Consider the following 15632-nt stretch of genomic DNA (forward strand, 5'->3'; position numbering starts at 1 on the left):
ACTACGAGACCGTGGTCTCGGGGAGGCGTTTCTGCTTTGTGGTTTGTGGTTAAGTTACAACAGTCCCCCCATGTTACTTAGGACTTCATAGCACAGGTCTCTCATGTGAAGAAAGTTTGTGGCACTTGTTGGCTTGGGTGCTGATTTTCCCTTCATCAGTTTTATGTTAAGTGATTTATTTTTGCCTGAAAAATGAAGATAGAACTGAAGAGAACGGGGATGCGTATGCTCTTTCAGACTTTGCACTTGGCGATGTCTGCCCGCTGTTGAAACCAAGGCTGTGACTCGAGGGCTTGCTAGGCAGAGACTGGATTCTTCACTCACTCAAGCGATGGCTTCACTCTGGCCGAGTTAGATATTTATGGCAGGAAAGGACTTACTGAGGCTTTGATGACGGCATGCTAAATGGGTAGCTACTAAAACTGAATTGGTTTTTGTGTAGCTATTTTGTAAAAAGTTTCGAAGAGTAGGAAGGGTAGGAGGGGGGCCAGCCTACCTACAGGGGGAGGATGCAACTGTCACTAATGTGTGTGTTGTGACAAATTCCTCTTGGGGCACCCCTGATGTCACATTGGCCAAAGCAAATGAGAACATCCTTTAAATAGCATTAGCTTTGTAGAGAGTCATTGCTGAATGAGGCTGGTGAGGGCACTCTACTCACATTATCATGTCGCTACCTACAGTTATTGAAGTGAACAAGAGAGACATAGTCTTCCTGGTGGATGGCACGTCCGCTCTGGGACCGGCCAGCTTCAATGCCATCCGAGACTTCGTTGCCAAAGTCATCCAGAGGCTGGAAATCGGACAGGACCTCATCCAAGTGGCAGTGGCGCAGTACACAGACACTGTACGGCCCGAGTTCTATTTCAATAGCTACCCAAACAAGAGGGAAGTCATAGCCGCGGTGCGGGCAATGAAGCCCCTGGACGGCGGGGCCCTGCACACGGGCGCCGCGCTCAACTTTGTGCGCAACAACCTGTTCACGGACTCGGCCGGCTACCGGGCTGCCGAGGGGGTCCCCAAGCTCTTGGTGCTGCTCACAGGCGGTAAGTCCCTAGATGAGGTCAGCCAGCCTGCCCAGGAGCTGAAGAAAAGCAACATCATGGCCTTTGCCGTCGGGAGCAAGGCTGCTGACCGGGCTGAGCTGGACGAGATCGCTTTTGACTCCTCCCTGGTGTTCGCTCCCGCGGAGTTCCGAGCCGCCCCGCTGCAAGGCATCCTGCCCGGCCTGCTGGCGCCCCTCAGGACCCTCTCTGGAACCACTGAAGGTACGGTGGCAATGGCTTCAGACACACGCTGGGGAGTGTCTGGGGAAGACCTTGGAGAAAAGCACAAAATGAAATGTTATTTGTGTTTAAGAGACAATTGTTAAAGGATGAAACAAGATTTATTTCAGGTTTCCTTTTGCCCTGGGTTGAGAGTAATACGGTTCAAAATGTCATAAGGTAAAATTTCATACGCTAAGAATTGTATGCCTTAAACTCGAGGGCCATGCGGGCACCTGTCTTTGAAGCCTCTGGCCGAGACGGTCACATCTCAGTTCCTATTCCCTGCCAGGTCCCCGTCCTCCTCTGAGCCGCCTTGTCACCACCGAAGTGCCCTGGCTCCTTCCTGTCCCGAGCTGCCGGGCTCCTCCCCAGCCCCAGCCGCCCCATCAGGGCACAGTCTCCCCACTTTTTACCCGTCTCCCCTCTCTAAGGGATTCCCCTCGATGGAAAAGTACGTTGAATGGCTGGGTGTGGAGACCAAACCCAGTGGTTCTTAAAATCCCTCATTTCATATGATCGTTGTCAGTGAAAAGCTATTTTTCGAGACATTGTAAAGGACTATGAGCTTACGAACTGCGTAAGTACAGTCCGCCATCCTTAACGAAGAAGATGCATATCACGGGTCCAGCTTTCCCGCCGTGCACACCTGGCCACCGTAGGGCTGCTCACGCGTGTCCCGTGTTGCATGGATACCTGGTCTCTCGTCACCCTCTCTGGTCTTCTGAAAACCTCTCTCTCTCTTTAAAATTTTTAACAAACTTTTAATCCACACTTTTATAGCCAAAGTTCAACCTGATAAACATAAGATAAAATTAGTTGTGAGGTCTCAATTACAGTGAGGTGTCAGGGAGAAATGAGGAATAAATTATTAAAGGCGCATGCTAAATGTGTTGGGGGAAAGCACTCTAATTTGAGAATTATACTTTTTATTCTTCATGTGGATGACTTTGGCCAAGCCTAGCAAACAGTCTCTTTGTATTTCACCGAGTGCCCACGATCCCGTCCTCTCCCTTTGGGGGAACCCCTGGGCACCCCGTTGGATGCTTGCCCGGCGAGGCTGTGGCACCCCGAGAGGGGAAGAGTGCCAGGAGAGAATGATGAATGGGCAGTCTGGGGAAGACTTCAGAACGAGAACAGCCTACTTTGTTATTGTTTTGCAGCCTTAGGGAACTCACGTTCTCAGGTTAACGTGGGCTGACTGCTTCTAAGCTGTGGGTGGAAAACCTCCTGTGAGTGTAGAGGGGTGGGCCGCAGGGGACACGGCTGTGCACACGTGAACCTGGCTGTGACTCTGGTCACAAGGATGAGCGATGCAGAAAGGCAGAGCAGCCACGTAGAACTCATTTCCAGAGAACGAATGTTCTATTTCAAGGATTCTGATAATCCTTGTTGGTTGCAAACATTCTAGCTTTGGTGTTCTGTCTCTCTGTGAGCCAACTTGGTTTTGTAAACTTGGCCATCAATATGCCTCCCAAGCACCAGCCACCACCGGAGGAAAATATGCAGCCGTCTGCCATATTTTGTGAGATGGAGATGCTTTGCCGTGCTGACTGTCTCTGTGTCCTAAATGTTGGCATGTGTGCACCTGTTGTGGGCACACATGATAGAACCCTCCGCGGTTGTCTATGTCTCACGTTGTTTTCTGTGCTTCACTGCAGTTCACGTAAACAAAAGGGATATCATCTTTCTTTTGGATGGATCGGTCAACGTTGGAAAAACCAATTTCCCTTATGTGCGTGACTTTGTAATGAACCTAGTTAACAGCCTTGATGTTGGCAATGACAACATTCGTGTTGGTTTAGTGCAATTTAGTGACACTCCGGTGACGGAGTTCTCTCTAAACACGTACCAGACCAAGTCAGAGTTGCTCGCTCACCTGAGGCAGCTGCAGCTCCAGGGGGGTTCGGGCCTGAACACTGGCTCGGCCCTGAGCTATGTCCATGCCAACCACTTCTCCGAAGCTGGCGGCAGCAGGATCCGTGAACACGTGCCGCAGCTGCTGCTCCTGCTCACAGCCGGGCAGTCTCAGGACTCCTATTTGCAAGCCGCCAACGCCCTGGCGCGCGCGGGTGTGCTGACCTTTTGCGTGGGAGCTAGCCAGGCGAACAAGGCAGAGCTGGAGCAGATTGCTTTTAACCCGAGCCTGGTGTATCTCATGGACGATTTCAGCTCCCTGCCCGCTCTGCCTCAGCAGCTGATTCAGCCCCTAACCACGTATGTTAGTGGAGGTGTGGAGGAAGTTCCACTCGCCCAGCCAGGTAAACCTCCCCTGCTGCGCGGGGCTCACCCCCTTTCCTTCCGCAGACGCCCCCCGGCGGGTAGTTGGCCAATCCGGACTCGAGAGCGTCACGAACTGTAGAATGACAGATTGGCTCACTGTCGTTGAAATATGGTGAATGGGGCCTGAGACACTGTACCAGCAAGTGCAGGCTCTCTGTCTGAAGGGTGCTCATTGATCAAAGTCTAGAACATTCAGCCTGTGTTCTGTCCGTTTGTCTCACCCTTTACGCAGAAGCTTTCTTCCTCCCTAATTCCTATGACGATTCTGCAGTGCTCATCCAAAGGCTGCGTCTTAATTGACAGTGAAATGGGTTCCAATGGGTTATCATTATTTTTGCAAATTGTTATGGTGGTGAGAGGTGGGTGGATTAGGTCTCCTGGCTTGCAGCATCACACAGGTGGGCAAGACTAAACCGATTGAAACCTACTCAAAATAGTTCTGAGAACTGTCTGAACTGAAAATAATATTCACATTACAGGATGTAGCCCCATTCAGGCTGTCATCCGTGTTTTCCGTTGTCCGATTATAGGGGTTTGGAGAGCACTGAGCTGGACAGCAATGATGGGGCTATTTTGGGTCTTGATCCATAACCTCAAATTTCATGAAAAGCTAATCCAATTAGAGCAGATCTGTGGCAGCCCGGTTATCCTTGGGTTGTTAACCCATATCAGCCTTTGTCCCTAGAGACTGAGATTAGTTTTTTAGCAGGAGTACGATAAGAACCACATTTTCAATAGCTTTATCTATAGCAGTTTGACAGCGCTGCCTGTTCCCCTGGAGTGACTGCCACCTGATGTGAGCACAGGGCCCGAGGGGACTCTCACGGACTTGCTTTGCTGAGGAAGCAGGATGCTAGCCTGGATATACACGTAGCGTAGTTCTAAGCTTTTGCAAATATACACTGTTGTGAAATGGGCCATTTTCATGACAAGTGGCGTGGGTTTTCTCCTCTCTTGCTGGTACAGTGGTCATCGGGTGAGACTGTGAATCCCGCTGTCAGAAGGTGCTGGGCTGGAGTCAGTCTGGGGTCTGTCGCGCTCCCATCCCTCACTGTGTCCTCCTCCACTTTCATTGCAGAGAGCAAGCGGGACATTCTGTTCCTTTTTGATGGCTCGGCCAACCTCCTGCGCCAGTTCCCTGTGGTCCGAGACTTTCTCTACAAGATCATCGATGAGCTCGACGTGAAGCCGGACGGGACCCGCATCGCGGTGGCTCAGTACAGCGATGACGTCCGGGTGGAGTCGCGCTTCGATGAGCACCAGAGTAAGCCCGAGATCCTGAATCTCGTCAAGAGGATGAAGATCAAGACGGGCAAAGCCCTCAACCTGGGCTACGCCCTGGACTACGCGCAGAGGTACATCTTTGTGAAGTCCGCCGGCAGCCGGATCGAGGAGGGCGTGCTTCAGCTGCTGGTGCTTCTGGTGGCGGGAAAGTCCTCAGATCGCGTGGAGGAGCCGGCCAGTAACCTGAAGCAGAGCGGGGTGGTGCCTTTCATCTTCCAAGCCCGGAACGCGGACCCTGCCGAGCTGGAGCAGATAGCGCTTTCCCCGGCCTTCATCCTGGCTGCGGAGTCGCTTCCCAAGATTGGAGACCTTCAGCCACAGTTCGTGAACCTCCTGAAATCGGTCCACAACGGGGCGCCAGCACCAGGTACGCCATGGAAATGCCGGTTGCTTCTGCAGCCCAGTTCTCCAGCACGTGAGTGGGGTGGGCTGCTGGTCTCTGGTCCTCAGACAGAAACCCTCTGGGGTCACAGGGCCGATGGAAAATTAATAGGTGGCTTCCGCAGGACGACAGGGTATGAGTTTTCTTCCCTCGCTTTGACGCTCTGGCTGCTCTCTAGGGCAAAACAGGAGAATCAGGGTGATTATGTTTAAAAGCATTAGAATATTCATAATAAGGTACACCATAAAGATCTAGAAATCAGTGGTTACAATCCTTTTTGAAAAGCACCGTTTTTACTGCGCGCGTAATAACAGCCACACAACATGGCTGTGTTGCAGCTACACCATCTTCATCTGCTGAGTCCCCCAACTGCTTTATTTTAAGTGGGTGTCACGGTGTTAAAATTCCTTCACTGCATTCACTAAAAATTAAAGGCATCAGAGGAGGCAGATAAGTCCCCATCATAAACGCTGCATTGAAGTTCCCGACGGCTGGTCTACGCCACTGTGACTTCGTGTCTGACCACTTGTCATTGGGTGAGACAAACGCAGTGAACAGAGTAACTAATTTCACATATTCTCCCTTTGACTAAAAGCTGAGGCTCTGGAGCGTCTACACTGACGCCTGGGACCTTTCACAGTTGGCTCTGGATGGGAACTCGACCATCGGGGTCACGGTTTCTTCCACGGATCCACTTGTGACTTGCAGCAAATCCCTTCGGACCTCCCCTCTGCAAAACGCTAAGCTTACGCAGGCTTCGCCGTGCTGTGTCTCTCCTCCTACTCCTGTTTTTTATTCAGTACACCTTTGAGAGCTGGCAGTACTCTTCAAGCATTGACAAGTTCTAAAATAAAAGGGCTCAATACATTGGTGTATTAGTTTCCTGTTCCTGCTGTAACAAATGACCACAAATTCAGTGGCAAAAAACAGAAAAACATTGGGGGGAGGGGATGGGTGCACACCTACTTGATGAGTGCGAGGCGTACTGTCTAGGGAATGGACACACTTGAAGCTCAGACTCGGGGGGATGGGGAGGCAAGGGGAATATATATAACCTGAACTTTTGTACCCCCATAATGAGCTGAAATAAAAAAAAAATAAATAAAAAAAAATAAAATAAATACTCTATGTGCAAACATCAAACAAACAAACAAAAAAATTGTCTTCTGACAGTTTTGGAGGCCGGAAACTGGAAACCAGTCTCACCGGGCTGAAGTGCCGGTGCTCGAGGCGCTCTGTCTTCCCCAGGGGATCACCCTCCCTGCCTTTCCCGCCCCCAGAGGCGCCTGCGTTCCTTGGCGAGGCCCCTCCCTGCATCCCTGATGCCAGCAGTGCACCTTCCCCACTCCTTGCCGACATCCTGACAGCTTCTCTCCCCAGCTCTGACTCTCTTGTCCCCCTGAGGACGCGAGTGATTGATGACATGGGGCCACCTGGACAATCCCCGAGTCCTCAGCTTTATCACTTCTGCAAAGTCCTTTTCTCCAGTTCAGGGATTTGGAAGTGGGTGTCCTTGGGGGGCTGCCATGCAGCCCACCGTGCTGATAAGAGGCGTGGCTCTTGTGTCCCGTGTGGGTCACCGTGCTGTCCCCCTCTCAGTTTCAGATGAAAAGGACGTGGTGTTTCTGATCGACGGCTCTGACGGCGTCAGCAGCGGCTTCCCCCTGCTGAAGGAGTTTGTGCAGAGAGTGGTGGAGAGCCTGGACGTGGGCCCGGACCGGGTGCGCGTGGCCTTGGTGCAGTACAGCGACCGCACCAGGCCCGAGTTCTACCTGAATTCGTACATGGACCAGCAGGGCGTGGTCGACGCCATCCGCAGGCTGACCCTGCTGGGAGGGCCGACTCCCAACACCGGGGCCGCGCTGGACTTCGTCCTGAGGAACATCCTGGTCGGCTCTGCGGGGAGCAGGATAGCGGAGGGCGTGCCCCAGCTGCTCATCGTCCTCACGGCCGACCGGTCTGCGGACGACGTCAGGGGCCCCTCGGTGGTCGTGAAGAGGGGCGGGGCTGTGCCCATCGGCATTGGCATCGGGAACGCCGACATCGCCGAGATGCAGACCATCTCCTTCATCCCAGACTTCGCGGTGGCCATCCCCACCTTCCGCCAGCTGGGGACCGTCCAGCAGGTCATCTCCGAGAGGGTGGCCCGGCTCAGCCGCGAAGAGCTGAGCCGGCTGCAGCCGGTCTTGCTGTCTCCGACAAGCCCAGGTGAGGGGGCTTCTTTGGATCCTGTCCCTTGTCATCATCTGGGCCACTTGTTTGGACTGTGGGCCCCAAAGCATTTTCAGTTTTGCTTCCCCTGCCACGTGGAGTGAGAACTAGAGTCACATAAAATCATTAGGCACCCTGTACCTTTTTAGGCCTTGATGGGCAGAAATGGCAGAGGTTTGGGGGCAGAGGGGATGCTAAGATTCATGTTTTTGGACAAATTAAACTCTCCTCAGGGGCATATACTGGCTTAGCGTTCCGACTCCCTGACTCTGCACAAAGGCTTCTGTCCAGATAACCCAGAGGAGGGGCCCTAACTGGTGAGCCCTGTTCACTCGGTCCTGAGCCGCCTGGCAGCTTCAGCCAGCAGCCTCCCGTGGTCGGAGGGAGTCTGCCCGCAGGTGCCCTGCAAGCTGGGCATCGTCTCTGACCCGCTGCTGTCCCCAGAGCTACAGTGTGAAGATTACTTTTGAATTTGCTTGGTGCTGAGAAGTGAGTGTCTTAAGTGGCAGGAAGCCTATTGGCTCTGCCGGCTGTGGTTTGTTCTCTTTCCCCCTTCCTGCTCCCCCTTTTGAGGCCTGGACAATAACCTAGAAAACTCAGGAGCCCCAGCTGCTGAGCAGAGAGGAGGCCGAGATGTATCCGTCCCTCAGTAGATGCCTCCAAGGGCTGCTCTCCGCGTACTCGGGTCGGGTCACTCGGTGAAGGAGGCAGGTGTGGCCTTCTTCCTTCGTGCCTCATGGCACGGACAGGGGAGCAAGGAAGGAAGAGCAGCGGCAGGACACGGTGTCCTTTGGGCAGCGAAGGCAGTGAGGGTGACCGCCTGGGTGCCACTGAGAGGGGCTGCTCCCCGGGGGCGCGCAGGGCACACAGCAGCGGGGCCCACGAGGCGCCACAGGATGGTCTAAGATGCTCGATAAATTTAGGATAAAGTGAAAGGGTTTTTATTCCCCCAACTGATGTTCTTTGTGTGTCTCTGACACAATGAGGGAGAACAGCGTTTCCCGGCAGGAGCTGCAGGAGCCCCTCCCCTCAACGCACCTGAGCCCCTGGGGATGTGGGGCGCACCTTGGAACATCGTCGTGGTGTATGTTCAGTTTCTTTCCTTTAATCACAGAGGGCTCCTCATCCCCTTGCTCTCCCGCTCTTTGCAATGGCCATTTTCTGCCCACCTCCTCCCTCTCCCCCTGTTTCCACGCCTGTGCCCCTCAGCTTGCCCAGCTGGTCACCTTGAGTCTCCTTTCACCAAGAAAATGCAAGGAAGCCATAAGCAGACTTCCAGAAGGTTCCCTGGCGCCCGCCATGTCTCGCGTGCCTGCTGTTGCCGGTGACCCGTCTCTGCCTCCTCAGCCCTCCTCTCACCTGCTCCACGGCATGGTCTGCCTTTCTCCTCCCCCCCGCCGCCCCGCGCCACCACTCTGCTCGGCACTGGATGATTCCAGCAGGATGAGATGCGTGGCTCTCCCTTCTCTCTCAAGAACTCCCTCTGACGCCCGCTGCTCTCCAGCGGCACCCGTCTCCGTTTGAAGACTTGTCCGTGCTCTGAACAATTCCTCTCCTCCCGCCCTCTCAGAACTGGCCCTAATCTGTCCTTCATCCTCACCCCTCCCCCACAGTGCTGTTGTCATGGTGCCTCCACCTGGCGAAGCCAGTGGCCCATCTCAGACGCCATCTTCCTTGGTCCATGAGCAGCATGGATGCAGCTGGGATCTGTCCTTGCTGCAGCTCCGTCCTCACCTGCTGCAGACATAGCTCTTCTGGTTCCGCCTCCCTCGGGGCTACTCTCCTTCATCCTTTGCTCCTCTTCTCCCTGCTGTGCACACACTGAAATGCCCACCACTCCCTCCTTGGACTGGTATTTTAACTATGGTAGTTGGTAGTAGGACTTTAACTCCAGGACAAACTGGGTGGGGGCTCAATAATGCTAAGAATTTGGTGCCAGCCAGGTGCAGTGGCTCAGGCCTGTAATCCCAGCACTTTGGGAGGCCAAGGCAGGAGGATTGCTTGAGGCCAGGAGTTCGAGACCAGCCTGGGCAACATAGCAAGACCCTGTCTCTGCAAAAAAATAAAAAAAATTAGCTGGATGTGGTGACAAGCACCTGTAGTCCCAGCAACTCAGGAGGCCAAGGCTAGAGGATTGCTTGAGCCTAGGAGTTTAAGGCTGAAATAAGCTATGGTGTTACTGCACTCCATTCAGCCTGGGTGACAGAGTGAGACTTTGTCTCTCTAAAACACAAAAGAATTTGGTGCCAACGAGGATGACACCATCGTGGCATTTGGTTGGTTCACAGGTGTCGGCAGCAAGAAGGATGTGGTCTTCCTCATCGACGGGTCCCAGAGTGCCGCGCCCGAGTTCCAGTACATCCGCACCCTGGTCGAGAGGCTGGTGGACTACCTGGATGTGGGCTTCGACACCACGCGCGTGGCGGTCATCCAGTTCAGCGAGGACCCCAAGGTGGAGTTCCTGCTGAACGCGCACTCCAGCAAGGACGAGGTGCAGAACGCGGTGAGGCGGCTGCGGCCCAAGGGCGGGAGGCAGGTCAACGTGGGCAGCGCCCTGGAGTACGTGTTCAGGAACATCTTCAAGAGGCCGCTGGGGAGCCGCATCGAGGAGGGCGTCCCACAGTTCCTGGTCCTCGTCTCCTCCGGGAAGTCTGACGACGAGGTGGACGACCCCGCCGCGGAGCTCAAGAAGTTCGGCGTGGCGCCTTTCACGGTGGCCAGGAACGCCGACCAGGAGGAGCTGGTCAAGATCGCGCTGAGCCCCGAGTACGTGTTCTCGGTGAGCACCTTCCGCGAGCTGCCCAGCCTGGAGCAGAAGCTGCTCACGCCCATCACCACCCTCACCTCCGAGCAGATCCAGCGCCTGCTGGCCAGCACCCGCTACCCTCCGCCAGGTGAGCTCGTGGTGGCGATCGCTCTCCTCAGAGTAGTTTCCATATTAAACATACAGGCTCAAAGGCCACGGCACTCATGACAAATTCAAGCAAAGGTGTTGCTCCTGGACTTTTATGTTGTCCACGCCCACCAGCCAGGGTCCACGGGGACACACCTGCCACTGACCACGCTGGGAGACGCACACCCCAGCCAGCCACGGGGCAGCTCAGGGCGAGGGTGCGAGGAAGGCCTTAGGGGACCTGAGCCAGTGCGGGTCACTGTGTGGAGGCCTCGAGGAAGTGGGACTGTGGCCTGGATTGGGTGTTGCGCAGCAGTGGAGGTGACTCCACCCCTGGCTGTCTCCGCAGACCTGCAGACCTGACCTGGAGGGGGAAGGCCTTGGCGGGGGAGGGTGGGGCAGCAGCAGTCACTCCCGTCAGCCAGGCCAGGGGTGCTTGTCGTTCTCGTGGTCTGGAGCATGTGTTCCTTTTTGTCTGTGTCCCGATGTGGCTACAAAGTGTGCGCACTGTCGTCTTGGCCCCTCACGGTCGCAGAGCGGCCTTGTCTGGTGTTGGTGTTGTGCCCAGGAGGGGAGCCGAGGCCGTGTGTGCCGGGCCAGCGCCCCGCTGCCGGGCTGGTTCACCCTTTCCTAGAGCGAAAGATCCAGGACGCGCCCCGCTCGGTTCACCGGGCTGCGTGCACGGTGACCGGCCCGGAAGAGCGCGAGGCCAAAGGCGGGTTGAAATGTGTTGAGTGGCAGCTTGTTAGTTTAATAAAGTGGCATCTGAGAAGCACATAAAATTCTAACTAATAGGAAAATGTGGCTCATTTTCCCTGGATCCTTTTGATTCATTTTATAGTTAAAAATGGACTCATGTGCAGAAAACAGGGGAAATAATAGTGAAAATAAAAACTTTGTACAAATGTTAGAGAGGTGCGAGCAAAAGAAATAGAAGGAAGCAGATACCTGGGGAGTGTCGAGGAGACGCTGTCCATGGCGTTGTGTTAGATGTGCTGTGCCCGCGGGCTGAGCCAGGACCGGTCTCCGGGGTTGGAGTCGGGATCCTGACGGCTGTCACTCGCTCAGGGGTGGCCTCTGACCTCAGATGTCTCTCTCTTCTTGTACAACAAAGCTCTGCCCCCGTGAAGTCAGTCTCTTCTGGTAGTAACGGTTCATGACTCTGTAGGTTGTGGAAATCCAGAATTAGTGTCTAAATGCTCTTATATTTATAAAATTAGTGGTGACCTAGACCACAAAGCTAAAATTGGAGCAAACTCAGAAAGAAAAAGCTGTGGAGAACTTAAAATATGTCAAGAAGCGGACATTGTTTTGGTGACAGAGGTCTAATTTTTAATGGTTAACTTCAAAAAGCCCAAGATGCGAACAACCCACGTGTATTGGGGTATAATTTTAAGGTTGATTGATATTGCGATTCGACGTGTGGCAAAGTTCAGAAACACAACTGGATGGGGGCTGGTTACACACTGAGTGTTCCTCTTTCCTTTCTTTTACCTGCAGCTGTTGAGAGCGACGCTGCCGACATCGTCTTTCTAGTTGACAGCTCTGACGGCGTCAGGTCTGACGGCATCGCACACATTCGAGATTTTGTGAGCAGGATTGTTCGAAGACTCAACATTGGGCCCAACAAAGTGAGAATCGGGATGGTGCAGTTCAGCAATGACGTCTTCCCGGAATTCTATCTGAAGACTTACAAGTCCCAGGCCCCCGTGCTGGAAGCCGTCCGGCGCCTGAGGTTCAAAGGGGGGTCCCCGCTGAACACTGGCAGAGCTCTGGAGTTCGTGGCAAGAAATCTCTTCGTGAAGTCGGCTGGGAGCCGGATAGAAGACGGGGTACCCCAACACCTGGTGCTGGTCCTGGGTGGGAAATCCCAGGATGATGTTTCCAGGTTTGCCCAGGTGATACGCTCCTCGGGGATTGTGAGTTTAGGGGTAGGAGACCGGAACATCGACAGAGCCGAGCTGCAGACCATCACCAACGACCCCAGACTGGTCTTCACAGTGCGAGAGTTCACGGAGCTTCCCAGCTTAGACCAGAGGGTCATGAGCTCCTTTGAACCCTCCGGAGTCACTCCTGCTCCTCCAGGGGTGGACCAGCGGCCTCCTTCATGGCCAGGTACGAGCTGTGTGTCTCATGCCTATGGAGTGAACCATCGATTTTTTGTTTAATTAAAAAAGTAACTAGCATTCATTTTAGTACTTTTCTTCTCTCAAGGTTGCTTCTGCAGGTAATATTAGAAATTAAGTGCTGGAAAAATAGTTCAGTTGAAATTATAGAGGGAAACATATCCCAGAAAGCACGTGATCATTGATCTGCCATTCCTGAGGCCAACTGTAGCCCCAGTGAAGGGTTCTGTTAAGGTCCATTGAGCGGTAATCGCAAACGCGTTGGCGCTCAGAATAGGACAGCATCCTTGGGATCAGCCAGGCCATTCCCCACGAACGTGACTTTGACGTCAGCCCATGCCCAGTGGTGGGATGCCCACCCTGGTCCAGGCACGCCTCCTTCCTCAGACTGGTGTGACCATCAGGAAACACCTCCCTGGAGGACTTGACACTGTCCACCTGCAGCTCCTAGCCCATGTTCCTGGCTGCCAAGGGCAAAGTGGGTCCCTGCACCAACCACACCTTTCCTTGCTGCTCCTCCGGGTGACGGCAACCATTGGGGTTGGCTTTCCAAGGGGTCTGTATTCCTGTTTCTCTCTCTCACTGCCTCCCCAGGGCTGGCTGTGGCACATCTCACACCTCTCACGCCGTCTCCAATTTTTCCTCCTCTCTACTCCAGCCTCAACTGCTTGATTATAATCAAGAAACTGCCCCCCACACCACTGGTTTCAGCAGGCTCCCACAAAGCTCTCAGACTGTCCTCCAGAGGTTCATGGGGTCCCTTCCCGGTTTCCCATCTGCTTCTCCCAGCCCTTCCCTGCCCTGCCCCTAACACGTCTCTCCACTTCCAGACACCATCTTTTATTTGTAAGCAGAAAGAGTTTAGGGGCATTTCCTAAAACACCTGGGATCACAGGCTATCAAATCCAGGTCCCTGTTGAATTCCTGGCGTAAAACCACTTTGCATGGGACAATGAGGACTCCGTGTCCCTGGGTTTTCGTGGTTCCTTTCCTCTTTGTTTAAATGAGTTATCATTTATGTTCTTTTTGGCATCATGTTTGTGAGCTGTGGATGCAGGAACTAGAGAGGTGTGGATTAGAGTGAAGCTTTTTACTGTGAATAAATTACTAGGAATGTCTTATTTCAATCCTTTAAATTTATAGTTTATATATTTGTGTTCTGGGTATTGAAACCATTTTCACTTTAATCATTTTTAGAGAAGAAGAAAGCAGACATCGTCTTCCTGCTGGACGGTTCCATTAATTTCAGGAGGGACAGTTTCCAGGAAGTGCTCCGCTTTGCGTCTGAGATTGTGGACACGGTCTATGAAGAGGGGGACTCCATCCAGGTGGGGGTGGTCCAGTACAACTCCGACCCCACAGACGAATTCTTCCTGAAGGACTATTCCACCAAGAGGCAGATTATTGACGCCATCAACAAAGTGGTCTACAAGGGGGGAAGACACGCCAACACCAGGGTGGGCCTCGAGCACCTGCGGCTCAACCACTTCGTGCCCGAGGCGGGCAGCCGCCTGGACCAGCGTGTCCCCCAGATAGCCTTTGTGGTCACGGGAGGGAAGTCGGCGGAGGATGCTCAGGACGTGAGCCTGGCGCTCACCCAGAGAGGGGTCAAGGTGTTCGCGGTTGGTGTGAGGAACATCGACTCGGAGGAGGTGGGCAAGATAGCGTCCAACAGCGCCACGGCATTCCGGGTGGGCAACGTCCAGGAGCTGTCAGAACTGAGCGAGCAAGTTTTGGAAACTTTGCACGACGCAATGCACGAGACCCTGTGCCCGGGCGTGTCCGATGTTTCCAAAGGTAACCCCCTTTCCCTGCATATTTCCCAGCCTTTCCTGCTGACGTTTGTGTTTTTTAGCTATCTGGATGCCCAGAGCTGACCTGTGGCTCCTCAAGCATCCGGTTACCTCATACCTCGACTCGTGTTTCCTTATGTCGCTCAGCTGACCACTGCAGTTGGGTGTTCTGTCAGGACAAGAGTGGAAGTTTATCTTTTCTTTTGCTCTTATAAAGATTTATTTTCTCCCCTGTTCTTTAACTCCTCAAATAACTCAGATTGATTGATTTTTGTGTCTGATTATAGATTTATCAGATCAATTATTTGAGATAAAAGTATTTGCCCTTTCAAGTAATTTTAATTTAAAGCACAAACTCATGGGATGCGTCTAAAAACCAACTGTGTGTCATCACGCCAAAATTGATTAACATCACCCAAAAAGCAAATGTATTAAAATTGCCTACAGTTTTGGTTCTCAACAGCCACCCCCATTTTTCCCTGTGTGGGAGGCAGATGTAATTGCTTCTCAGATCTCATAAAGAGAAGATCTCGTTTTGTTCTCGAGCACAGCGAGCGTCCTGTCACTGTGTCAGTAGAATGCATCTTGTCAGCCTCAACTTAGAGCTCATCACCTGCATTTCTTCTCCTTAGCTTGTAATCTGGATGTGATCCTGGGGTTCGATGGTTCCAGAGACCAGAACATATTTGTGGCCCAGAAGGGCCTCGAGTCCAAGCTGGAGGCCGTCTTGAACAGAATCAGCCAGATGCAAAGGATCAGCTGTAGCGGCAACCAGATGCCCACGGTGCGCGTGTCGGTGGCGGCCAATACCCCCTCAGGGCCCGTGGAGGCCTTTGACTTCGACGAGTACCAGCCAGAGATGCTGGAGAAGCTCCAGAACATGCGCAGCCAGCACCCCTATGTCCTTACGGCGGACACGCTGAAGGTCTATCAGAACAAGTTCAGACAGTCCTCGCCCGACAGCGTGAAGGTGAGCGGCTGCCCCTCGGTCCAGACGCTCCCCGCACAATGTCTGCATTTTTACCGGAAAAGGAGAAATACTCTGGTGTCTGGAAGCCCCTCCCCCACGTACAATGCACTTCGTGTTTGCGGGTTTTTAGTGCCTACATGTAGAAGTCCTTTAGTTACTAACCGATCACAACTTCATGTAATGCTTTCCTCAGTTTGTTTGTCTTACTTAAGCTCAAAAAAAAAAAAAGAAGAAATCCTGGAAATCAGTAACTAAGTTGGAATGAGTTGAGTGTGTGATAGATGCATGTTTAATTATAGTCCTGCCCATTAAATAAGGCATGTTCTCTACTGATGTTTCTCTCTCTCCCCTTGTATGTGTGTACTTTACATAGACATACAGTGCACATGCATTATTACTATTAATTTTCTAGGGCTGTCACAGTG

At 53.1% G+C, this 15632-nt stretch overlaps 1 protein-coding gene across 1 annotated transcript in view; it reads left to right on the top strand.

Moving 5' to 3' along the window:
- The window catches only part of COL6A3 (collagen type VI alpha 3 chain), an 83010-nt gene that overhangs the window by 30009 nt on the left and 37369 nt on the right, over positions 1-15632 (top strand). Inside the window, exons 5-12 of the mRNA XM_069466630.1 lie at positions 684-1268; positions 2927-3526; positions 4627-5199; positions 6814-7422; positions 9714-10319; positions 11819-12433; positions 13642-14241; positions 14870-15207. Coding sequence (XP_069322731.1) covers positions 684-1268; positions 2927-3526; positions 4627-5199; positions 6814-7422; positions 9714-10319; positions 11819-12433; positions 13642-14241; positions 14870-15207 — 4526 coding nt within the window. The remainder of the gene's footprint in view (positions 1-683; positions 1269-2926; positions 3527-4626; positions 5200-6813; positions 7423-9713; positions 10320-11818; positions 12434-13641; positions 14242-14869; positions 15208-15632) is intronic.

The sequence above is a fragment of the Eulemur rufifrons genome, chromosome 1 (assembly GCF_041146395.1).
Source record: "Eulemur rufifrons isolate Redbay chromosome 1, OSU_ERuf_1, whole genome shotgun sequence".
In the NCBI taxonomy this organism is placed as follows: domain Eukaryota; kingdom Metazoa; phylum Chordata; class Mammalia; order Primates; family Lemuridae; genus Eulemur; species Eulemur rufifrons.